A 25632-nucleotide genomic window follows, 5' to 3' on the forward strand; every position below is an offset into this window, starting at 1 on the left:
CTGTCCCTTTGCATGTGCATGCTTTAGAAAGTAAGGCTTTCTGCTTTGAACCGTGTTTCAGTTCATATGATTTCCTGGTATGAAAAGCAACAATTTTGAAACAGGAAACTTTTGGCTCCTAAGGACCTATAATCAAAGGAAAGCTTCTTACTTTAAAATCAGATTTAGTAGTAAAAGAGCAGATCAAAATAGACTTTATGAATATGTTCATTGTTTTTCCCTCCTACGGAGAATAGCCTGATTTAAGTTTTCTTTGTTATTCTAGAATACATTTGTGAAATACTAATATTTACAACAGTTTCACTGAGAACTGAGAACATTTCCTGAAATATATTGTAATATTTCCATCAGAAAACATTTTATGTGGTGAATAATTAATGCATGAATTAAATAAAATGTACTTTTTGTTTTCCTCTGGGTCATATGAGCAAATAAAAAATTTCACATTTTATAAAGTTCAGGCCAATGCCTTCTTTAGAAAGAGCAGTAAATTTAAAACCTTAAAAATATTATTAATTCCAAAAATAAAACAACTTTTATAATCCTTATTTAAATTTCATGTGAAATACTAGGAGCAAATTGAGAAAAGTCCATTACATTGACTTTATTTGAATAAAGTTATAAAATATCTAGTTCTTTTGCTTGTGGTTTCAAACAACTCTATGCTAGTAGTCATTTGATAAGATAACTCTGATACATAAAAAATTAAATTATTTTTATAAAGAAACTTATATTGGAGGATGCAAGGATATTTTATCTGGTTCAAATATAAGTTCAAAAAACATATTTTCTAATTTTTTAGTAGCAGAAAATTAGTATCAATGATTATGATTTTGCTCTTTCTGTAAAAACTCTCATGAGATATATAATTATATTAAGATATTAGCAAAAAATAAGAATATAACTCCAGGCTACATGATTCCTAAAATATCTAATTACCAATATGCATTTCTTTTAAAGTCTCAAATATCCATCAGTGTGGAAGAGTGGGAAGACACCAAAGATGCCAAAGAGCAAGGTCACCACCGAAGTAACCACCGCAACTCAACATCCAGTGACCAGTCCGACCATCCCCTGCTAAGGAGGAAGAGCATGCAGTGGGCCCGAAGACTGAGCAGAAAAGGTCCCAAACACTCCGGTAAAACAGCTGAGAAAATAACCCAGCAGCGCCTGAACCTCTACAGGAGGTCAGAAAGACAAGAGCTTGCTGAACTTGTGAAAAATAGAATGAAACACTTGGGTCTTTCTACAGTGGGATATGGTATGCTCTTTACAAGTATTGTATGATGTGGACTTGTGATTTCTTGCAGTTAGTTGTAACAGAGTTGGCTCTAATTTAGTAACTTAAGAATCACATTTTTGTTTCACAGGTCAGTTTGAAGGGACTAGTAACACATGTCTAATCTCCTAGAGACAATTATAATGTTAAAAAGAGAGCGCTGAAATTTTTAAGTATTTGCTCAGGTCTCTAGACACTGTGTTGAACCCATTACAAGAATTATCTTAATTTTAATTTTCACAAAAAATCTTCCATTTTAGAGATAAGGAAACTAAGTCAAGTAACTTGCTAATTAGCTTGTTAATAGCCTGACTGAGATTTGTATCCAGTTCTGTCTGGCTCCAAAGTCTGTTTTACACACACACACACACACACACACACACCACATTTTATTTTAGGGCCTGGGATAAAATAAATTTGTGGCATTGGCAAGTAACTAAATGGATGAGCCACAGATGAACCAAAATGTTTCTATAAAATTTGTTCAGTTTGTTGTGATCCAGAAACAAAGAATCTTCAAAAGCTTTCATCTGAAGCTCAAATAGTGCTTAACCTCATACAGTGCAGATATGTCCCAATGATTGTTATGCTCTTATGTTGATATATGATCGTAATATATATATATTGCATATAGCACAGCTTAAATAAATAATGCAAAGACAATTTTAAAATATGTCATTTATCACTATAAGAATTTTATTTAAAGGAAATTTAGTCAACATATGAGAAAATCAAATAATAAATAAGGTGTTTTAGTTTGTTATATATATATACATATATATGTATATATATACATAACTTGGGTAAATCAGGAGCTAAGATGTCAGTATCATGTAGGTTTTAAGGGTAACATAGAATAAATGCCGTATGTGCCCCCATCTCATCTTTATTATTAAAGTCTCAACTTGAAACAGTGTACATAGGGAGAAATTTTAATCATTGAACTGGATGGAGTTTAAAAGAAGTTATCTGTGTTTCTTTGAACAAGAAGATGAAGCATATTTACTGAGTACCTAATCTATGCCAGGAATTGTGTTAGGTGCTTTATGTATATTTTCTTATTACTCCTTATAAACACTGATTAGATGTGTGTCCCATTTTGCCCTTCAAGAAGTTGAAGTTCGAGAGGTAAAAGATCTTGCTCGAGGACATAAACTTGAAATATGTTGAAGTCAGGATTCCATAGGTACTTGAAATTCATAATTATATTTCACTTACTTAAAATGTAGTACAGACTCATTCATGACGAATAATTTTAATATAAGCACCAAAGGTCTTATATTGAGGCAAATTAAAAGAAAAAAATCTTAATTTAAAAATTATGTTAGGAGCTCTTTGCCAATTTAATGACATGAAGTATGATTGTACTTCTTAGTCCTATAATTACATGTACTTTTTCTAGTTATTATTCAGGTATTTTTTTTCTTTTTTTTTTTTAAGTTCTAGTACGTGATTATCCATCCAAGTTCCAGCTGTGTTTCATGAACATTATAACCCCAGGCTGGTCCTGAAGGCAGTGTGGCAAATAATAGTTTGACTCTGAGAGACACAAGATGCGTGAACTGACTGCATGGGAGAATCATCAGGAAAGCATATTATGTTATTGCTAATAAAATTTCTATCAGTTACCTTACATTTAGCCATTCTCTTTTTTTAATGTAAATTTATTAATTTAATTCTCATGCTAATTCTTACAGGAAGGAAGAACAGACACTGTCCACCGTTTTTTCTCTTTTCTTTCCTTCTTTCTTTCTCCATCCATTCTATCCATCTATCTACCCATAGATCCATCAATCCGTTCTAAGTCCTGTATTGGGGCCCTCCAATAACATAGCGATTATGAAAACAGGATTTGGAATCTAATGCATCATGGGCCTCTGAACTTCTCCATTTATTCCTAACTCACAATAATTCATCCATTCAACAGATATTATTAGGTTGCCTTCTTAGTGTCAGGTACTGTTCCAGGTACTCGGAATAGACCAATGACCTATTCAGACAAGACCTCTGCATTTATGGAATTTATATTCTAGTGTCAGCTGGTAGATTTGTTGTATTATTTAACTTCTCAAGGCCATTTTCTGATTTCTGAAATAGAAATAATAATACCTATGTTGTAGGTTTTGTTGTGAAGGACAAATGGGATAATGAATAATAATGTGCTTAGCCCAGAACTGGCATTCAGCTAATCCCACAGATCTACCATGTATCTGTCTAAGTACTGTGTGTCTGTCTGTGCTTTATACATAAAAAAAGTAATTTTTTTTTGCCCACCTCAAAAAACAAACAAACAAACACATTTTGCACCCTTGGGGGCAATGTTGTCTTCAAGCAGAATACATGCTATGAGACAATTATTGTTTTACATCTTTGCCTTTCTTTTTTGGGGAAAAAGGAAATGTCTTACTCATTCTTTAATCTTTGTATCCGTAAACCAATTACACATTTCCTGACACATAGGAACCCAGTAGCTGCATGTTGATTGCATGAACAAATGGAGTGCTTACAGATGAGAAAACTGGGTCTCAAATATAAACGATTTACTTGGATCTTCCAACCTAGTATACACTCAAGTCAGTCCTTTAACTTGTGACTTTTGACTCCATATATTTTTGTGTATCCACTGGACCACTTATTTTTCCTACATTAGTGTCAATATTTTGTAGCGCTTTACAGATTTCAAATATTTTTAAGTGCTTTATACGCAATGCATGATGATTGATTTAACCACGAGTCATAATCTGATTTTTCTTGAGTAGGTGTCGCCTGATTCAAGAGAATGAATAGATTTCTTTTGACCTATTGGATATGAGACAGAAAGGAGAGAAAAGGGAGTAAAAAGATGACTTTTGAGTGTTCTAGCTGGAGCAAGTAAGTGCATGGTGGTGACATTCACTGAGCTTAGAAGAAGAGGAATACTTTGGGGTGAAGATAATACATTTAATTTGAGTGCCTGGAAGACTTCAAATGGATAATGATCCATAAGAGGCTAGATTTCTGCTGTCCGGTGCTCAAGAAGAACAAATGAGATGTGTATATAGACTTGGGAGTCATCAGCCTATAGATTTTGAGTAAGGTCATAGAAGTAGATGGAATAACCCCAGGTGAAGGACTACAAGAGAACTCTAGAAAATACACTCCTGGAATGTTAAGGGAAGAATTATTTTCTTTATAAAACAAGAGGCTGAAGTGTCTAGAACTGAATTACCCAAAAGATGTGTCATAGTACAATAATATGCTATCAGTCGGTTACATATTTTATTGTTACATTGATTCTTTATACCTTTCAAAGGCCAGGTGGGGCCTGGGTTGGTCAGAAGCTGGTCACTTCTAGTCATAAGCAGGTTTGTCTGCTACCCCAATGTAATATAAAGTTGTATGTCCTATGTGTTTTATGATATGAAAAAAATGTTGAAATTTTGCAGTAGAGAAATGGGAAGGAATGATTAATAGTGCAGAAAGTATAGTGATATATCATTGCTGACCTTGGTGAGGATAGTATCAGTTGGATAGCATGTGTGAAAGCCAGATTTGAGTAGCGTTAGGATGAATTAAGATCTAGATATAGTGGATTTCATATATTAAGAACCTCAAGATACTGAAAATTTAGTCTTCTGTCTTATTGCTCCGTGATCTATTGTTTCCATTGCCAAAGTCATATCACGGTACAAGACGTATGTTGAAATTCCATCCAGGAGGAAGGAGGCAGAGACCAGAGAAGAAAGGGTTGTCTCCTCAATTAAAAGATATTACCAAGTAGTTGTGTACACCATTTCCACTATGTCCCATTGGCAAGCAAGTATGTTTCATTTTCAGTGGCCTGAATCTAATATTTAGGAAGACAAGGCAAATATCTTTTGAAAGACAACTATTCTCTGACTCAGTGGATGTTTTTTAAGAAATGTCATTGTGAAGGAGAGGTGAGAAATCTGGAAGAATCTGGATGAGAAAGTAGAGAGGGAAGAGGGACTATTTTTCTTTTTTTTTTTTTTTTTTAAGGTCAGAGAGGTAAGAGCATGTTTAAATAAGATTAAGCCACCAGTGGAGAAGTTGAAAGAAAATATAGGAAAGATATCACAGTTGGAGCCCTTGCTTAGATATTTGGAAATGAGGAAAAGATGACTGTTTTAAAATGCATAAACAGGTAGGTATTTTGACAGGAAGTTGAGTAATATTTCACGTGATAGTTAAGAGGTATAATCGTCTGTTGAGAATGATGGCAAGAGTGGAAGGGTGAGTGTTTTAAAAATAAGCCAGAATGTTTGCAGCTTCAGAGGAAAAGGTGTCCTTTCTGCCCGAGACTAACCTTTCTGTCTTATTCTTGATTAAAAAAAATTTTAATATAGAAAATTTCAAGCATGAATAAATGTAGAAAGAAAAGTATAATGAACCCACGTATACTCATTTTACTGCTTCAACAATTATCAACTCATGGCCTATTTTCTTCCATGTATATGCCCACCAATTTCCTTCATGTTTCATATTAATTTCAGGTAAATTTCAGACCTCATATATTTCAGTAGATACTGAAATATATAGATAGTAGATCTATCATTTAAGTACTAGTTTAAAAAATATAGCCACCTACCATTTTCACACTTAAAAATAATTTTAATATCATCGAGTGTTCACTTGTTCAAATTTCCAGTGACCTCACAAATGTCATAAATTTTTTAGACTTTATTTAAATTAGGATTAATGAAGGTCTGTGCATGGAGATGGGTGACAAGTTTGTTAAATCATTTTTAATTTCCCTCATTTTGTATTTTTCCTACTGCAATCTATTTCTTGAAGAAACTCACTCTCCTGCGGTTTCCTAGACTCTGAATTTCCACTCTAAGTTGGCCTATTCTATTCCCTGCCTTTTGTTTTTTTAACCGTTTTTTGTTATTACTATGAACTCCTAGATTTAAATGTATTTTATATGTTTTAATCCGTATGTTATTAGATTATTCATCATGTTGTTCTAAATTTGGCCAGTGGGAGCTTCTTCAGATAGCCTCCTGGGTCCTTTTGTCATGACATCAACTGTCTGTGCTCGACTTCCCTTGCTCTCTGTAGGACTAAATGCTCCCCACCTAAAATAAGCCATCCCTCCTGTCTCTTTTAGTGGGAAATGGTATTTCAAGATTATAACCAAGTTTCAGAGATGTTCATTTTTACTGTGTTTGTCACTTTATCTGAGTTTTTCAGTCAAGAGCTAAAAGATTAGGTAGATAGATGATAGATAGATAGATAGATAGATAGATAGATAGATAGACAGTTGATAGATAGATAGATGATAGATAGATAGGTAAACTATTTCACCAGTTCATATGGATACTTACAATTAAAATGCAGGCTATAGGGATTTTATTTAACTTTTCCTGTCCTATATCTGTACTTTCTTTTTCCTACACCTAGATTACTGCTTGTCAATAACAATAGAAATGATTGAATTATAAAAAATCATATTGTATATTTTCACAGTATATATAAAACAGTCTCAGAATATAATATAATGTGAATATTAACACTATAATTGCTAAAAATGCATTTTTATGCATTCTTTACTTTATAAACTAGCCCAATAGGGATGTTTAGTAAAACTATTCTAAGTCTTGGAAAAGTTCTTCTTGATGTGGTTATACTATCAATTGGATATAAATTTAGACTCATTTCTGTTTTCAGTGTTTAAGAATTGCTTTTTCTAAAATTTAATTTTGTTTTTTAGTTATGTAAACTATGTACACAGTCCAAAGAGAAATATTTAATACAAATTATATTCAAAGAAATTTAACATCTGTCCCTGTCACTGCCACACAATCTCCTTCTCCTCCGTGAGTAACCTTTTTTAACTTTATGGTTTATCCTTCCATTTTTAATTATAAATTTAAAAATATATGTGGTAGCATGATATGTTCCTTTCTTTTTTTTCCCACATTACTTCTTTCACTTAACAATACATCCTGGAGATCACTGATTTAGTAGAATATAGAAAATTATTTCTTTTTACAGCTGCCTAATGCTCCATTGTATAAATGTATCTTAGTCTATTAAGCTAGTCCTTTCTGTCTTTTCTAATTACAAAGTCTTACAATTAATAGGCATATGCCTACATCTTTCTGTGTTTTTTCTCAGTGTGTCTTTGGGATGGATATCTAACAGTGAGATTACTGGATTAAAGATTAAATGTGTATATATATATAAAATTTTGCTATTGGAAAAATTTTCCTCCTTAAATATGTATGATTTTGCGTTTCTGCCAGAAAAGTATGAGAGACCATTTTCTCAAAACCTTGCCAACAGAATGTGTTGTTAGACTTTTGCATGTGTTGCCAATCTAATAGATTTTTTAAGTGGTTTCTCAGCATGCCTTCTTATTCTGATGAGGTCAAGCATCCTTTCATGTGGTTAAGAGTCATTTTTAGTGAATTATTCATATCTAGCCAATTTTTATAGATTTATTTTTTGTTCTTAATATTTTTAGAGGTGCTTATGTATTAGGTAAATTAGAACTATGGATATTAATGGCAAATATTCCTTTCTCAGCTTATTCTTTTTCTTTTTTACTTTCATTATTTTATATTTTAATCCAATTTTTAAATCATTTGCATGATTACTGATCAATTTTAAGTAATAGGAACATGTTTCTCTCTTCCAGTTTAGAGAGAAATTCTTCTATGTTTTTTTTTCCATTACTTATTTGGTTTCACATTTTGCATCTAAATATCCCATCTGTTTGGAATTTATCCTGGTATATATGGTGAGCAAGGGAACACAGTTTTGTATTATCTAAGATATTTTTTCATATTTAGTTATACAATACCACTTATTAAAATGCACACCCCATTCTATTGTTTTTTAGATCCTGTTTTAGCAGATCCTAAATTTGTACTTGTTATTGGGTCTATTTCTATACTTTCTGTCATGTTACAATGGTCTGTCTGCCTCTTCTGACAAAAACACCTACTGTTTTAATTGGAGTCTTTGATATCTGGTAGGGCTAGGAGCACTGCACTCTTCTTTTTCAATATTTGCTTAGCTATATTTGGATGCTTCTTCTTCTGAATTAATTTTATAATTAACTTGTTTGCTTCAGATGAAAAGAAAGGATTCTTTTCCCATGCTTTTAATCCTACTTCTTCCTGGCTCCTTCAAATCCAGATTCTGTCATCTAATCCCACTCTTTCCTAATCTTTCATGTTTCTCCCTTTCCTTTCTCTTAGTTCTTCTTCCAAGGAAATCAGATCTCCTTCCCATAATCCCAACAGAAACACACATGCACACACATGTGCATGCACACACACGTGCACACACACACACCCTTTAGTCTTCACCTTTTCTCTTGTGTTCTTTCTTTTATCTATTAATTACATTCCATGTCTGTGCATTATTACCTCACATTTACTCTCCACACATTTCTCCTTCTCTACCCCTTTTCTGAGAACACTGTCACATACAAAGGATTCTTATTTTCCCTGCTCTATCCCTGCAATATCCTTTCCTGGATCCTCTTTCTCTGTCCTCTTTCTGAATTTAGCTTTCAACTAAGTGTTTGCATGAAAATCACTTCAAATGATCAAACTTGTAGAACAATGCTGCTTTATAAGTGATAGATTAGAAAAGTTATTTTTATACTATTTAAAGAAAAGCTTAATTATATCTCAAATAGTAGGAAATCATAAAGAAACACTGAAAAAAAAATGCTTAAAATCTAAAAAGTCACTAACTTAATATTTGATAATTAACCATGCTTGCTGAAGGCATGGATTACCTCTCACTTGTTTTTTATAGTATTCAATTCCAAAAGAAAGGTAATTCTTAAAAACCAGGGGATAACATTTTTAATATTTCCTGACATGCCTATCTCTACAGGTTAGGTTGAAATACTATAAATGCTTGTGCATGTATTAACTAAGATAAACATATACCTATCCCCCAAAAGACATTAATGAGATAACAGGTATATAATCCCTCACTTGCAATTTCAAAATACAAAACTTCTGAAGACTGAATTTTTAAGCAGGTTTGACACTAAAACTTGTATAAATGCTGAACCTTATCCAAACTTCTTGAAACTCTTTGTATCCTTTATCAGATTTATTGTGAATATTCATATGTTTGCTACAGAAATATGAAATTTTCTGTTGCTTCAGGCCCAACTGAGTGTATTACATGAACTACATTATGTGCCCAATATTACTTTCTAAATCTAAAATATTCAGTTCTGGTAGACATCTGGCCCCAGGGGTTTGGGAGACAGAATTTGAGGACCTGCCTGTCTTGGGAAATTAAATAATATGAGAATCTACAAATTCTGCCTGCTTTTCATTGAAATTTGTTTGAAAACATCTTCGATATAACTTTAAAAACTTACTGACCTCAAAGATCATGGCATTATATACTAACTGGCCATGTGTCCTTGGGTAAGTCACTGTGTCCCTGAATTTCATGTTCTTCAACCATCAAATAAGGGTAATCAGGTCTTCCAAAGGGGTGAGACATGAAATAATAGAATGCATGTGACAAAAGATTTTTCAGTCTATAAACTGTGCTGCAAATATATAGTTATTATTTTCTTTCTGTTAATAACTGGCATTATTCTTCAACAATCTATTTGGCTTTCATAGTCACTAAGAACTATTCTTAAACACTGTTAACAGACTCTTAATGATTAGCACTTAGACTGATGCATATTTTTAATATTCAATATTTATATTATAAGATTTTGTATTATATAAAATAGAATATATTTTCATATTATAAATCGGCAAGTAAGTGCTCCTGGTGTGACCGCTGCTACAGATTCTAGCTGATTTTGACATGGTTTATTTTACGTTTCATACTGTTAGTAAATGAGGGAATGCCAAGGGGGAAAAAAATGAAATCCTTTTAAGTGACAAAGAGTAACTTCTAGTTAGACATGGCTTTCATTACATCCACCAGGAAGCCTTAGTTTCTTTGTTAAGTAAATTCATAATTTGCCTGAAATAACGGATGGGTTAACCAAGAGCTTTTTTTATAGTTAATATGGTGACTTAATTCTTAATCATCCTCTTTCTTATGGGATAGAAGCAAGCAAAAATAACAAGAAAGGATTGTTATTCCCACCCAAATGTATGATATATATGGTGATGGCAGTAGTAGTAATAGTAGCAGTAATAGTAATAGTAAAACCATCAACTTCTATTTTTAGACTCTTTTATAAATCATTGACCATTTTCATATAGGCTTTTAATAAAAAATTCCTCCAAATTCTAAACAATAGGTTAGGTACCTTTTTTCTAGTAAAAGATTACTTACAAATTTATCCTAAAACAAATTACCAAAGAGGGAAAAGGCATCAAAGCTAGGTATTTTTCTAGCGTGTTTTACAACATTTAGTATTTAGGAGGAATAATATAAGTATCTGAGATCACTGTAATGACTTCAATAACAATTTATTATTTCAAAAGAAATTGACACTGGATTTTTATTGATTTTTGAAATATATCATTTTCCATCTCCCAATATAAATTAGTACAATAGTGTTGACATGTACAATCAGTATATACTGCCAGTATAGATTTCTAGAAAATGGACGATTTAATGTTTCCAGAACTGACCCATTCTCACAAGGTGGCAGGCAGACACAGAAGGATAAATCCATGGTTTTTATGTTAATCTCATTTTGTATATAGAATGTTAATAGAAAGAAACAAACTCAATGGTTTTCTTAATAGATAAAGTAATGAAGCTTTCAAAGGAGGTAATTGCTGAGCTGATAATGATTTATGGTAAATGAAATTATTTCTGCAATGAATTTTCCATATATCCCTAAAGTAAAACTATAAAGTTTTGTTTCATGGAGTTGTATCATATCCTTCCCAGAACATTAATTTCTCAATGATATCAACATTTTTACATAATTTAACACCATGGTTAACTTAATTGCACTTAAATATACATATATTTTATTTTTACAACTGGAAATTCAAGTATTGTGTTTTGGCATAAGTGTAAGAAAAATGTGGCCATTTGAATAAAATAAAATATTTTTTTTGTCATTGAGAAAAAAATTTAATTGGTTGAGTGAACTTTTTACTTCCAACATTTTATTATGAGTTGAGTATAAATAGTCAATGAGAGAAAAGAATGAGCTTTCTAAATACATTAAAACAGTAAGAAGAAATTTCCAATTATGATGACTGTTTATGCTCTCAATTTAAATAACTAGAAAAAATATAAATCAGTGTGTGCAGATATTGGAAAAAATTAGCATATAACTTTGTTACCTGAGAAAAGGTTAACAAATGAGTTAAGCTTTTTACAGGACCCCAAATTAGAAAATATGACCTGTACCAGTAGAAAAAGATCAATCAACAGAAACAGACTCAAAAAACACAAATATTACATAGTTATTACAATACTATCTATATGTTTAAGGTGGTAGAGGGAAACAGGAGAATAAGGAGAGAAATTGAAGATATGAAACTCTTATTAGAGTTTAGAATTTGTAATGCAGTATTCAAAATAAAATGTGTACTGGATGGGATGTACATAAGAATAGCTACCACAGAAGAAAATATCAATGAACATAAATCCATAGCAATAGACTATCCAAAATGCAAAATAGAGAAGAAAAGAAAAAAACCTTGAAAAAATAGTGTTAGTTACTTGTGGGACAGTATCAGATAATCATGTAATTGGTACCAGAAGGAGGAAGAGAATGGATATTTGAAGAAATAATGACTAACATTTTTTTTCCAAATTTGATGGGGACTCTATTCAAGATCTAAGAAGCTCAGTGAAACTCAAGCAATATAAATATAACAAATAAAATAATGCCAAGACACAATATAAAAAGTTGCCAAAAGCCAATGATAAAACGCCTCAAAAGAAGCTGGACAACACAGTATACTTACCTCTTATTGTGTTTCCATGTAGGCAGAAGAGCATTTTGGAAACAAAAACAACAACAACAGAAAAGAAGCCGGAGGAAGATGTCTTTTTTTTTTTTTCTTGAATGAGAGACAAATAAAAGAACAATAGCGAACTTCTTGTCAGAAACTTCTCAAACCAAATCACAGTTGGGAAACTTCTTTAGAGTACTGGAAAAAATAGTCTACCTAATACTCTATAAAAATATCTTTCTAAACTAAAAGCAAGTAAGGACAGTTTTAGGAAAAAAAGCTGAGAAAATTTGTCAACAGCAGCTCTGCAGTCTAAAAAACATGTTCAAAGAAGTTCTTAAGATAGAAGGAAAATGATGCCAGGTGGAAAGTTAGATCTAAACAAAATAAGTAAGTATGTGGGCACATGTAAAATATACATTTCTATTTTTAAAATTTTGTTCAAAGATAATTCACTGTTTATAACAAACATTGTAAGGTTTATAGCATATATAGAAGCAAAGAAGTATGGCAGTAATAACTCAGATAATAAGGAAGAAATAGAAGTATAATGTAGTAAGCTTGTTATATTACATGTGAAGTGGTGTATTATTTAAGAGTAGATACCGAAAAGTTAAAGCTGTATATTTTAGACCCTAGAGCAGGGGACAGCAAACTGCGGCACACCAGTTTTTGGAGAAAAGCAAACATTCTTGCTAGTTTTTGTATTTTTTATGGCTGCTTTCACTTTACAGTTTAAAAAGTTTAATAAGTAAAACAGAGCTCATATGGTCTGAAAAGTCTGAAATGTTTATTATTTCATTCTTTACAGAAAAAAAAAAAAACATTTGCCAACCCATGATCTAGAGAAACTACAACACAACTAAATCAAAGAGATATAACTAAAAACTAATAGTGCAAATAAAATGGAATGATCATATGAAGAGCTTTTTAAAAACTCATTAAATCCAAAGAAGGCAGGGAAAGAAGAAAAGAGGAGCAAAGAACATCTGGGACAAGTGAAACACAGCTAGCAAGATGGTAGATTTAAACTCAACTATACTTATATTAAATATAAATGGACTAGACATTTCAATTAAAAGGCAGAAGGCATCAGATGGGATTAAAAGAAGCAATATCCAGCTCTGTGTTGCCTAAAAGAAGCCAACTTAAAATGTGAACAAAGAAATAGATCAAAAGTAAAAGCATACAATTATATTTCATATAATCACAAATCCATAGAAAACTGGAGTGGCTATATTAATATTAAAGTAGGTCCATACAATAACTTGGATGCCTGACAAAAACATTACACAAAGGGAAAAAAAAAGCCACACAGAAACACACTGTAAGATCTTAGCAGAGTTATTGTTCCTAGAAATCAGTGATTCTAGGGGTTGGAGGTGAAAGGTGGGAATTGACTGCAAAAGGGTAAGAGGGATCTTTTTGTCATTATAGAAATATTCTATGCTGTAATTATGGTAGAGGTTGCACTATTCTATGCATATATCAAAACTCATTGAATGTGCATTTTGAATTAGTAAATTTCTTATTTTGTTTTACCAGTAAGTCTATGAGATAAACAGAACAATGATGATTATCCAAAGATAACTTAAATTATATGCTTAAAATCATATAGGAAGTTTACAGTTAACTTGTTAAAGGTAAACCTATAGACTTTGCCTATCTTGTTCATTGCTGTCCCCAGATTTAGAATTATTTGTGACTATAATCATGCCCAGTTAACATTATTAAATGACTAAATTGGAGAATAAAATAATGAATATCATGTGATAAATTATGATTATCAACTAATCATAAAAATGCCTCTGGTAAGACATACGGTGGTACTACAGGTTAGCTGCAAAACTGAAAAACATGCTATATACTTATTTTTAAATTGTTCAGATAATATGTTCAATACATTTTTCTTCAATCTCAGATACTATTTCAGGTGAAGTACCTTTAAGTTTAAAGTAGTGTGTTCAACTACTAAAATGAAAATAAATAAGGTCTTTCCAAAACCTTTTGGACTTTCTGTGTAGAAGTGTATTTATTTTACTTTTTCAGATTATCAGCTAGATCATAGTTTTAAATTTAGAAATATTCACCTGAAAATATATTGAACCCATTATTTGCGAATGTAATTAATGTTCTATTTTTTAAAGTGCACCTGTGTTTGTTATTTTGTAGACAATCTGTACTGTTTCAGCCCACATCACTTAATGTAAAGTATTGTAATAGTATTTTCAAAGAAACTAGCATTTATTGAGCAGTTTCCATTCACTAGGGACACATAATAGCTCTAAAGGTCAATACTTGTTTAGGGGAGGGTGGGCAGTGGAGAAAGCATTTTAAAAAAACAAAACTGAACCTGAACCATTGAAGAAATAGTACGTTTTTAGACACATTATTCACTTTTTTTTGAATTCTCTATCACATTAAAAAATGGCAAGGGGGTTTTGGTCTTTTACCATTTATACAAGGTAGTAATACAGATTTTTAAATGTTAAGAAATATCAAATACTCCATTTTAAAGGAAAATTGAGTCTAAAGTAACTAGTTTTGTGTATGAAGCTAGTAAGTGATGGGGAGGCTCATGACAGTTGAAAATGAGTGATTTCTGAAGCTTTGCTTTATATCATTCTTCTTGTTTGACTAATTGTTTCATCTCACCTTGATTTCTGGATGTTTATATGAAGGGAGGTTAAGAGAGTATATTTCTTGCTTTTATCTTGTGTATCATAAAGTATTTCCAAATTATCGAAAGGTAATGAAAATCATTTTAAGTAGAGGTGGTTAAATATATTTATTCTTTTATCCATACCTCTAGCCACCTTTTCTTCCCTGAAAATACACTGGTAAGTTCAGTAAAATGAACAAAATAGTTGTACTCATAAACACAGTTTGATACTAAACTGGAATACATGAGCCAGTTAAATCAGCACTAAAAAACTAACCCGTTTCATAGGTGGATAACACATAATGTAGATGGAAATTCAGGTGAGGGGAAAGGGAAATCATCTCTAGGTTGTGTTATTACCAGTTATTTGGACTGCACCCTGTTGGGGAGATAAGCACTGTGCAATGGAGAGTATTTTCTCTGGTATTTCTTGTGTCACTGAAGAAAAAATATGCTCTCACGCTGGTACAGACCAATTTCTTCCTTTTTAATTACTTGCCTTTTCCATCAGCATTCAGATGTGCTGTGGTGTCCATCCTAAAACATCTCCATCTCTTCTTCCCTCCCTTCCTCCCTCCTTCACTCTGCTCTCCCCTCCCCCCCTTTCTCTCTATATGGCTCTCTTGCTCTCTCAAGCTCTCCGTCTATCTTTCCCTCCCTCCTCCCAAATTTCCTGCATTTCCATTGCTCCCAAGCCACCATCGACTCTCCCCTGGGCTTCTGTACTATTCGCCTACTATCCCTGAGGGCAAATTTGAGCCCCCACAAAGTCCATTTCCCACAGAGCAGCCAAAGTGATATACTCAACACGAAATCAGATCATGCCTCCAAACCTCTCATCCTTACAACTTTTCAATGGCTTCCCTGTGCCTTTAGACTAAAATTCAAACTTCTGATCAAGGTCTCTAAAGCTCTCCAGGGTCTGGACCCAGCTTGCCCTTTTGACATTGCCTCCAACTAACTCCTTCTTGTTTAGTCCATTCTCAAGGACCTGTTTTCTGCAACTTAAACTCAATCATTTCAGCCTTTCCCATTTGGGGTTCTTTGTAAACTTTTCTTCCCCTATCTTTGCATGCCAACACCTTCATATCACAATATAGGTACAATTATTATTTACAAGTTATGGATTGAATTTGCCTGCTCTGATAATAGGAAACCTTTATACAGCACTTGATATTCTGGATCAGAATTGATTCTAAGAACTGTATATTTATTCTGATATATTAATGTTAAATTATACTTATTATTCATTTATCATTTAATTCTAATAATAAGCTTTAAGACAAAAAACTATTGCTACCCCATTTTACAGGTGAGGAAACTGAACAGAGAAAGATTAAGAAATTAAGTAATGTGCCTAAGGTCTCGGCATAATTGGGAAACCAGGATTTCAATGCAAGCCCTCTGGTTTCAGGGTCTTTGTTCTTAACAGAGCTTTTCATTGATACCTTTGTATTCTTTGAAATGCTTCTCTGATAACAATACACAATGGATGTGTGTTTTTGGCAGTCTTATTTAACAAAACCTACACAAATACATGTAAGATTTAAATTTATTTTATCAAATTTTATTCTCCTCTTTTAAAACTGCTTTTAAAATACTTCAAAAGGGACGTTTTAGAAACTGAAACAAAACAAAAATATGAAACTCATGTGTGTGGAATGGGACTCAATCAATTATTATGTAAGAACAATAGGAATATACATCTGTATCCTTTCTGTTATGATCTATTTACCTGAAACACTCTATGCAGAGTATTTCCTATATGAAGATTTCGATTGAATAATTACATATGCTAATTAATACAACAAAAGAAGTTTCTTGGTAAACACTACTAGTAGTTGTTTAACTTGACTCAAATTTCTTTTAAAGTTTTCAGTATTCTACTTCATTTATTTCAACTTTTCAAAGAAGAATAGTTTTATTAAGATAAGTATGTCAATGATGAACAATAATTTCTATAAGACACTTTAAATGATCTAGTGCTTTTTATTTTACCAAGGTCAGAGATTCTTATTAAGAACACATTGAATGTCCTCACAATAGATTTCCTTAGTAGATATTTTTGCTGGGTAGGAGATAAAATCTCGATTCTGGTTCATGAGCCAAATTTTCCTAAGTGCATTTATTTTCTTCGCTAAATATGTTATTATATTTGTGGTAAAGAGCCTTTTGATCTTCAGTTGGTTGAATCTGCAGCTATGGAGCCCACAGATATGGAGGGTCAATCTGCAATTTTTTTTTTTTTTTGGCTGCCTGAACGGCATGTGGGATCTTAGTTCCCCGACCAGGGATCGAACCTGCGCCCCCTGCTTTGGAAGCATGGAGTCTTAACCACTGGACTGCCAGGGAAGTCCCAAGAGATTCAATCCATTCATGTCTTTGCCACCACCAATGGTGATTACTATGATAGGGTCTTAAAAATACAGGAAACCTACCATATTTCCCCCTCCAGAATTCAGAAATAACTAAAAAATATGTAGGGAATAACTGGTAGAGACAAAAATACCAGACTTAGGGCTGATACAACTAGATTGTTGAATGTGATTTTGATAGATGACTACAATGGGCTTTTAAAAGCTCACTGTCTAATTCTTAAAGTCACAAAGTGAAAGAGAGTGAACTGTAGGACTTCCAGACAGAGCAGCACGACAGAGAACAAGCAGACAAGGTGAACCCTACAGCAAGGCAGGCATCAGAAGGAAAGAGAGAACAGCTTTGAGCTCAGCAATTTATTTTAATTCTGTTAATTTAACACTGAGGAGGTCAGTGAGGGGTGGGTGAGGAAAGACCAGGAGTGATGAGTTCTGACTGCGATGTTACCCGTGTTTCCATATAAACCTTATGGGATCATTGAATTGAGCACATCAGCAAAATGTTTGCTCCAATTCCTGGAGTCCATGGAAAAACAAAAATCTTCAGAAAGATAAAATCCAACTATCTACTTGAACAGACACGATAGTTATACCTAGTTCTGTAAAGTTCTCAGTTATCTAGACAGTTTTTACATTTGTAACAGGCATACCAAGTCACCAATAAGATTTTGACCTCATCCCAGAACCAAAAATGAGTACTACAACATCATGTTAATAATCAAGGAGAAGGGTTGAGTATCAATATTAACTGAGAAGGTATCTGTTAAAATTGTTTTCCCTCTGGTGCCACTGTTCAATAATGTTCACTGCTTTACATAAGAGACTTCAACAGTGCCATTGTTTACATGAGAAATTGAGTTATACGTAGCCAAATAGGTGGAGATTTTCTAATGACCTATCACATTTCAGGGCATCCTGCTTTAGTCTCCAGAATGCACCATTAACCTCTGTTCTTTTGTTTAACTATTGTGGAAATTCACACAAGGGGGAAATTTCTCAGAAATAATACATAAGTCAAAATTGCTTTTTATGTAGAAAGATGATTCTGGTAATCTTCTGCCAGTACAATATGCATTGAGTTGAAATTGCACCTTATTTGGAGTAAGCTCATCGCTATATATTCATTGGAATTCCAAGCTCCAGCTGATTGAATTAGCCGTCCACCCCCTCCCCCAGGTATGATTGGCAGATTTAGCAAGTAAAAATACAGGATTCCCAGTTAAATTTAAATTTCAGATAAACAACAAATGATTTTTAATATAAGCGTGTTACCTATAATAGTTGGTGTATATATATATATATATATATATATATATATGCTAAAAAATTGTTAATTTTTAATTTGAAATTCAGATTTCACAGGGCATTCTCTATTTTGCCTGGCAATCTTATCCCCATGACAGGATACAATTCCTTGTGTCTGCCCCTGGGATATGCAACTGAATATATTCCTTTATTTGAGTATTAATTTGACAATCTTATGATTATAATAGCTTTACTGGCAAACTTATGGTGGGTTCGATTATACTGCAGTTTATCTGCCTTGTAAGATAAGGATGTTCATTTATAGACTTAAGAATAAGGCACATCTGGATATCAACTTGAAAGATCATAACCGAAATTACTGTCTTTCACAGTCAAGTGACAGGTTTCTAGTCAAAGCTAGTGGTAGATGTTATTTTATAAAAATAATATATATTTTCCAGTGTAGGAAATTATCAGGATCAGCTATGTTGGCCTAAAAACGATCTTTAATTTTAGGCAGTTACTTGAGTATATATCTTGATATATACTTGATATATATTGATATATCTCTATTAGTATGAAATATATTCTTAGATTTTGGATCAAACTGCAAAATTTAGTACTACTTTTAGGAACCAAGCTTGTCTGCAACTGAAGTGGCTAGATGAGTACTATGGCTCTAGAGCAGGATTTGAAACAGTGCCCTCCCAGCCTAAAAACTTTACCCTTGGGAAGATTAATATTTATTGAGTATGTGTCCACGTGGCTTTATATTTACACCTTCTCATAGCCTTAGCAGCTAAAAAATCTCAATCCTAAAGCTATTTTCATTTTCAGTGCCAGTTCAGTTCTCCATACTTGAAGTCTGATGATGTTTTCAGAGTGAATTGACAAACTTAAAGGGCACAGCTTTTTATATTTAAAATATGTATTGTTTTAGAGAAAAAACAAAGGATCCCGTGGTACACTTCCCTTAAAACTTACAATTAAATTCTGTTCCACAGGATTCTTTGCATTTGGCAAGAACATTACCATGTCTTATATCAGATATATCATGTAAGGAAGTCAAAAGTATTTAAGGCCTTCGTGCTTTTTAGGTACTTCCTGTAATTTTCTGTAAGTGGTATAACACACTTGGCATTTATTTATCTTCTAGATGAAATGAACGATCATCAAAGTACCCTCTCCTACATCCTGATAAACCCATCTCCAGATACCAGACTAGAGCTGAATGATGTTGTGTAAGTTGATCTCACATAAGCCATGTATTTTCAGAAAACCACTGATTTATTTACTTTTATATTTTTATTTCCACCATAATAGCCCCTTATCTTTCTTGTGATACAAATGCTTAGGAAATCAAAGTCTAATTTTTGTGTTCAATAAACAAATGCATTTTGTATATTGCTGTGTGTAATACTATATAAAAGCATTGTAGGATGGTAGAGCTAAAAAAGAAGGAAAAAGCAGCATGAATTTTGTATTTTGTGAGCAAATATACATTTGGACAAATAATAGAAAATATGTGGAACAAGAAGAGATCAGCTCAAAGGAAAACCTAAAATATCCCACACTAGCTAGTTTGAAATACCTGAGAGTTTCTCAAAGCCAAGGTAAAATTGGTCAAAACCCTTATTAGGAAAGGATCTATGGTAGTAATTTGATTCATCAAAAACTATGTATTATTCATGTTCAGTTGTACTAGTGTTGCCTTAAAAATGTGCTCTATAGAAACAAATAAGGCATTTTCCCTGATTTCAAAGTGTTTACATTCTAATTAACAAAACTACAATTTAAGCATAAACTTTTAATAGCAGTATATATATGAGTTTGTCACATGACTTAAGCATTGATTAAGTGAGATGGTGGTTTTCAAAATTCAGGAGAGAAGCCATTATTGTGAGCTACAGGGATTACAAAGGACGACGGACTTGAACTAGACACTCAGGGTAGATGGAATTTGTGCAGGTGGAGAGAAAGGAGGGGACAAATGCAGAACATTTGTTCCAGAACAGGGAGATGGCTTGAGAAAATGCACTGCCTGGGCATCGCATAACGTGTGCCAGCTGGCAATACTACAGAGCCTACTTTGACCAGAGTAAAAGCTTTGTATTAACATCTCTTGTTAATTAGTTAAACATAATATTGGCAACATATTAAACCTGGCTTTGGAAGGACCTTAGATGACAAAATAAGGAATTGATATTCAACCTTATAGACAATGGGCAGCACTTGGATATATGAGCGAGAAAGTAGCAGGATTTTAGCAAAGGCATTTTGACAGTTGTAGGTGTAAGCCTAGGTGAGAAATTCCTAATGAGTCTGAGCTTGAGGTTCATGGTCCTAAGGCTGAGCTGCACCAAGGCCTGCTTACACAGGGTAGTTAACTCCAGGTTGTATTGGTGACATAAAACAAATGCCAAAGATTCAAAAGTCTTGGATGTGTTAGTATCTATAACCTGGAAATAATAAGGTCAGTGACTAAGAAGAGTGAGAACATTATGTGATGCAGAGCATGAAGTGGATCCATGCAAGTGATTTAGAACTAAAGCTAGTAATATGCCAGCAATTAGATGCTGTCAGTTTCGTGGGAGATTTTGGCTGGGGTTGGAGGGTTCAATTTTTTTAAAAAGAGCTCTGTAAAAAGCAATAGAACTGATTGGCAGGATAGAGATAAGAATCACTCATAACATCTGGATGATGGATTGTAAAGACAAGATCCTATGGAGGTAAATTTATGGAGACAAAGAGTGAGACTTGTTCATTGGTCTGGGAATTGGAAAATAAGGGCTCTCACATGGCTTTCAGATTTCAAATCTATGTGATTGCAAAAGAAATTACTGCTTCACTGAAACAAGTCAGTAGAGGGAGGCACTTTTTCAAGCAGGAAAGAGTAGTCGTTGGGTATGGAGAAAAGAGAGATGATGAGCTGGAGTTTAGGTACCTTGTTCAGTGTGCTAAGTGGAAATGTCTAGAAAGCATATAGAGATACAGTACCAAGCTTTAGAAAGAAGCTAGTTCTATATAGAAACTAGTTACTTTTCACCTTCTAAATGAATAAAACCGAAAAGAGAATGATTTTTTGAAAAAAAGCGATACATAAAGAAGTAAAAGTAGAAGAATGAATATTGGCCTGCTGAGTACTGCTCAGTTTTAGGGCAAAAAGATGAATGTGCTTCAAAAGCTTCTTAGGAAAATACATCAGCAGGGGTAACTTTGACCCAAAATCGGTGTGAAAAGATTTTTGTAAGTCACCTAAGATACAACTAGCAAGTTTAATAATGCTTTACTTTGCCATCTGATGATACTGGTTAGAGTATAGGAACTTGGGGGAATCTGATGAATGGTGATTCCAGCTGCTAGAGTTCTTAAGGCGGCTGTCAAACTTTATATCCAGTGGGGATGCTGAATTTTTGGAGCACTTTAAGCTAGATGAAAATATCTTATTTGTGATGCACCTGGCTTTCAACTGCCCATTCTGGAGACTTTACTTAGCATATGACTGTAATACAGCAAAACTGCTCCGTTTTTCTTGTGTCCATATTTACACATGTCTTTCTTCCTTTAACCCATAAAATCAGGCAATTTTTAAAAAATCTGCCCTTGTAGTCCCAACTTTCATATGCCTCTTTTTCAAATTATCAACTATATATGTTTTTTTAAAAAAGTTGGGATTACCTTATTTTTATTTCATAACAAATCATAAATTTCTTGAGCCTAATATAATTCTTTGCCATGATTATTTTTGATGGCATGGGAAGATAGTGTTAACCTTTTGAGTCTATGTATCAATACAAATCCTTCCATCAGATAGATTTTATAATTCAAAATAATTCCTGAAACTTTTTAAAACTGAAACATAAAAATAAAATATATGATGTTACAATATATACAGGTAAAATAAGCATGGAATATTCTGCCTTTTGGATGCTATTATTTTTTATTAGTTTTAAGCTAAAACATCAACTTGACTGCTATAAAAAAAGAAAAAGAACTCTTTTTTTCCATGATCTGTTTTTTTGCATCGATATAATTAAATTTTAGTATAACTGGAGCAAGAAAATATGCTACCATGACAAGCAGTACAAAAAATGCATTTAAGAAACTTATTTTATTAGACTCATACTTTTAGTAGTGATTATAATAGGGAAAGGAAATTTTGCAGCTACATCAATGAATTTAGGGGATAATGGATTATACTCATACCTTTTATGTTTTTCTAAAATATCACTTTCAAAAGTTCATTTTAAATGAAGGTGCAACAATAATTTGATTTGAAGAACAATAAATCACTAGGTGATATGGGGTTAAAAAGCTTAATGTGCACTATTAGTTTTCTTCATTGATCTACTATGCTATTGATATTCAAAGTAATTATAAAGCAGGTGGTTGGATAACAAAATCTAGTTAATAAATAGATCCAAGGATGCTAATCTCAACTTTCATTTGATCCAAGAAAATAGACTGTAGTACTTGAAATTGCTCTTTTAAGGGACATATTTTATGAATATTTTTCCTTTGGTTTTTAAGAGGAGAAGTACAAATCTTCATTAGAGTCCCTGCTTTTAAAATAGTTTCTCCATTTATTTTGTAACTCCGAACATTATTATAAAACTATGAAATACTAATTGCATTTGCACCTGAACAAGACCTTTAGAATGCTGTATTACATATATTTACTTTCCTTCTCTCCCTTCCAAAACCTCAGTGGCTTCCAGTGGGAAGCCTTTGGAACAGAAATAGAAACTACTTATCCTGAAACTTAAAGTCCTTTATTAGCTGCTTTCTATGTTTCTTCCTGAATTTACCTACCATCATCTCCTGGTCTAACCGGTCCTCTAAAGTCAAACTCATTTTCTAAACGTGTTGGGAGCATCCTTTTCTGTATCCCATTTCCTCTCTGTTTGTTTCCACTTAAGCCTGGAAAGCCATCAATCCAACCTCCTCAATAAACTATTCCCTCATTCACTGTTGTTCTTTTTGTCTTTCTGTGATGTTTGGAATTTCTTTTTAATCTTTCTATCTGTTTCATAAATTACGCTCTGTTAATCCTCTGCAGGGGTCAGAAGTGTATGGTTTTTTGTATTGCCAGGACCTAGCCCAGTAGTCCAGACACGCTCAAGAAACGGACGCTCATGTCACTTGACGGTCTGAAGTAAAACATCTCTCTTGAAACAAATTCTAACATTATTGAAATGTGTGAGTTTGGCAGGTGAACATTTTCCTATTTACTAGTAGAATGAATTGAGAATTATTTTCTTTGTCCAATTTCTTACTATAGCATAACCTGAATTTTAGGTTAATAAATTTCCCAATAATTAAAATATTATCTAGGTATAATATCCTCCAGAGTGTTTATGAAATCATTAATTTTATAGAATCATAGAATATTTAAATTAAAAAGCCTATAGAATAATGTAGTTCAAATTTATTTATGAATGATAAAAATAACACTAAGAGCAGCTGATTAATATAATCATGGCTAGGATTTAGGTATCCTTGATAGAAAAATAGCCAAAGAAAAGAATAATAAATCAACAAAATACTAAAATAAAACATAAACTTTTGAAAAGATGGAGGTGGTGAAATGTATCCTAACTGAAAGATAATGATTCTTCATTCATCCATATTCATCTTGATAATTTTCTTAGGTGTAGAATTATTACAAGCCATTGCCAAATAAATAGCAAGTCCTTCCACCAACGTTATATAGAGACAAGTTTCGATAACTTTAAACACTGAACAAATAAATTTAAAGTAACTATCTAAAGTGTCAATGTGAACTAGTTTTTTTGATTACAGTTATTTGCCTTGTTTTCTTTTCTTAGATACTTAATCCGACCCGATCCACTGGCCTACCTACCAAATGGTGAACCCAGTCGAAAAAACAGCATCTGCAACACCACAGGCCAAGATTCTCGGGAGGAAACTCAGCTTTGATAAAAAAGAAAATAAGAGATTTTTTCTCCTACAAGGATCTTGCTTGAAACAACTCTAAATCTTAGAAAAACAAGAGTGTTGCTGGCATGAAATAAACTAGATTGGAGTATATCCAATTCTCTCATATTAAAAAAAAATCTATTCTCCTAGAAGTTTAGATAATTTTGAAATTTAAAGTACTGCTTTGTTGGTACTCCTCCCATTAATATTTGAAAGACATCAATGGAATGATTTTGAACACCTAAATTGAAATGCAAGAATTTGAACCTGATGTTTCATTGTTTGACAATAATACAAACTGTATGAAGCCAATTTTTAAAAAGTATTAAGGTTTATGAAAGTAAACTAGAAGTCCAGTTATATCTGGTGCATCCCAATGGACATAGAAGATTGTTGCTCCACTTAAAATTAAATGTGTCCTATTATATTCTTTAAACTTGCCATTTTATAAAAAATGAGCTCATCACAAGTGTCCGGCCTTCTCTACACAGATTAACAGACAAACTTGTGTGGCTGACTTTTGTGTAAGAATCATAGTTTGCTTTAGAATATGAATCTTTAAGTCATTTTACCCTTTTTGTTGACTTTTCACATGATATATTCATTTTAGAATTTGAGCTGTTCATAGCATGTTTTATTACTCTGAAGAAACCAAAACAAACAAAAAGAAATATCAACTACATGAACTTTTCCCTAACTTTATGTTTAACACACGTTGTATGCCAAGAACAGTATGTGAAAGCAAATATTTATTGTTTTCCTAAAATAATCCTAACATAGAGAATACTTAAAACACATTTGTTGACTTAAATCTAATCTAAGAATTGAAGCATTAATTGAAATATTCAGTAATGATTTTCATTAGACTCTTGAGCTTTAACATTTTTTATATATCTATACAGTATATTTCATTAGAAAGATAGTTTAAAATTAAAAGAAGCAAAATTATACTTTTTATAGAATACAAAGAAATTTCAAAACATTAAAAGTCCTCCTTTATACCTTTAGTATTGAAATAATAATACACCAAAAATTGGTATATCAAAAATTTTGATCTAATTTTGGAAAGTTATCTATAGGAGCTATGTTTTAACATTGTGAGGAAAAAGCATAAAATAAAAATAAGTAGGTTTTGCTGTTTAAATGTAAGGTAAACCATACATAATTTGACAGTTATAAATAAAGAAACGCTGACCTTTGGCAACACCAGTGCTTTTACCTACATTGCATTATTCCCTTTCAGAAACAGGTTGAAAA

General features: G+C 32.7%; 1 protein-coding gene across 4 annotated transcripts in view; it reads left to right on the forward strand.

Annotated features, from left to right (window-relative positions):
* The window catches only part of KCNT2 (potassium sodium-activated channel subfamily T member 2), a 372961-nt gene extending 348377 nt beyond the window's left edge, over nucleotides 1-24584 (forward strand). For all 4 annotated transcript variants that reach the window (XM_060142019.1, XM_060142020.1, XM_060142021.1 and 1 more), the window contains 3 exons: nucleotides 961-1261; nucleotides 19592-19676; nucleotides 24264-24584. In XM_060142019.1, the coding sequence (XP_059998002.1) occupies nucleotides 961-1261; nucleotides 19592-19676; nucleotides 24264-24375 (498 nt within the window). In that variant the 3' untranslated portion in view covers nucleotides 24376-24584. The remainder of the gene's footprint in view (nucleotides 1-960; nucleotides 1262-19591; nucleotides 19677-24263) is intronic.
* The last annotated feature ends 1048 nt before the right edge of the window (nucleotides 24585-25632 follow it).

The sequence above is a fragment of the Lagenorhynchus albirostris genome, chromosome 2, assembly GCF_949774975.1.
Source record: "Lagenorhynchus albirostris chromosome 2, mLagAlb1.1, whole genome shotgun sequence".
Taxonomy (NCBI): Eukaryota; Metazoa; Chordata; class Mammalia; order Artiodactyla; family Delphinidae; genus Lagenorhynchus; species Lagenorhynchus albirostris.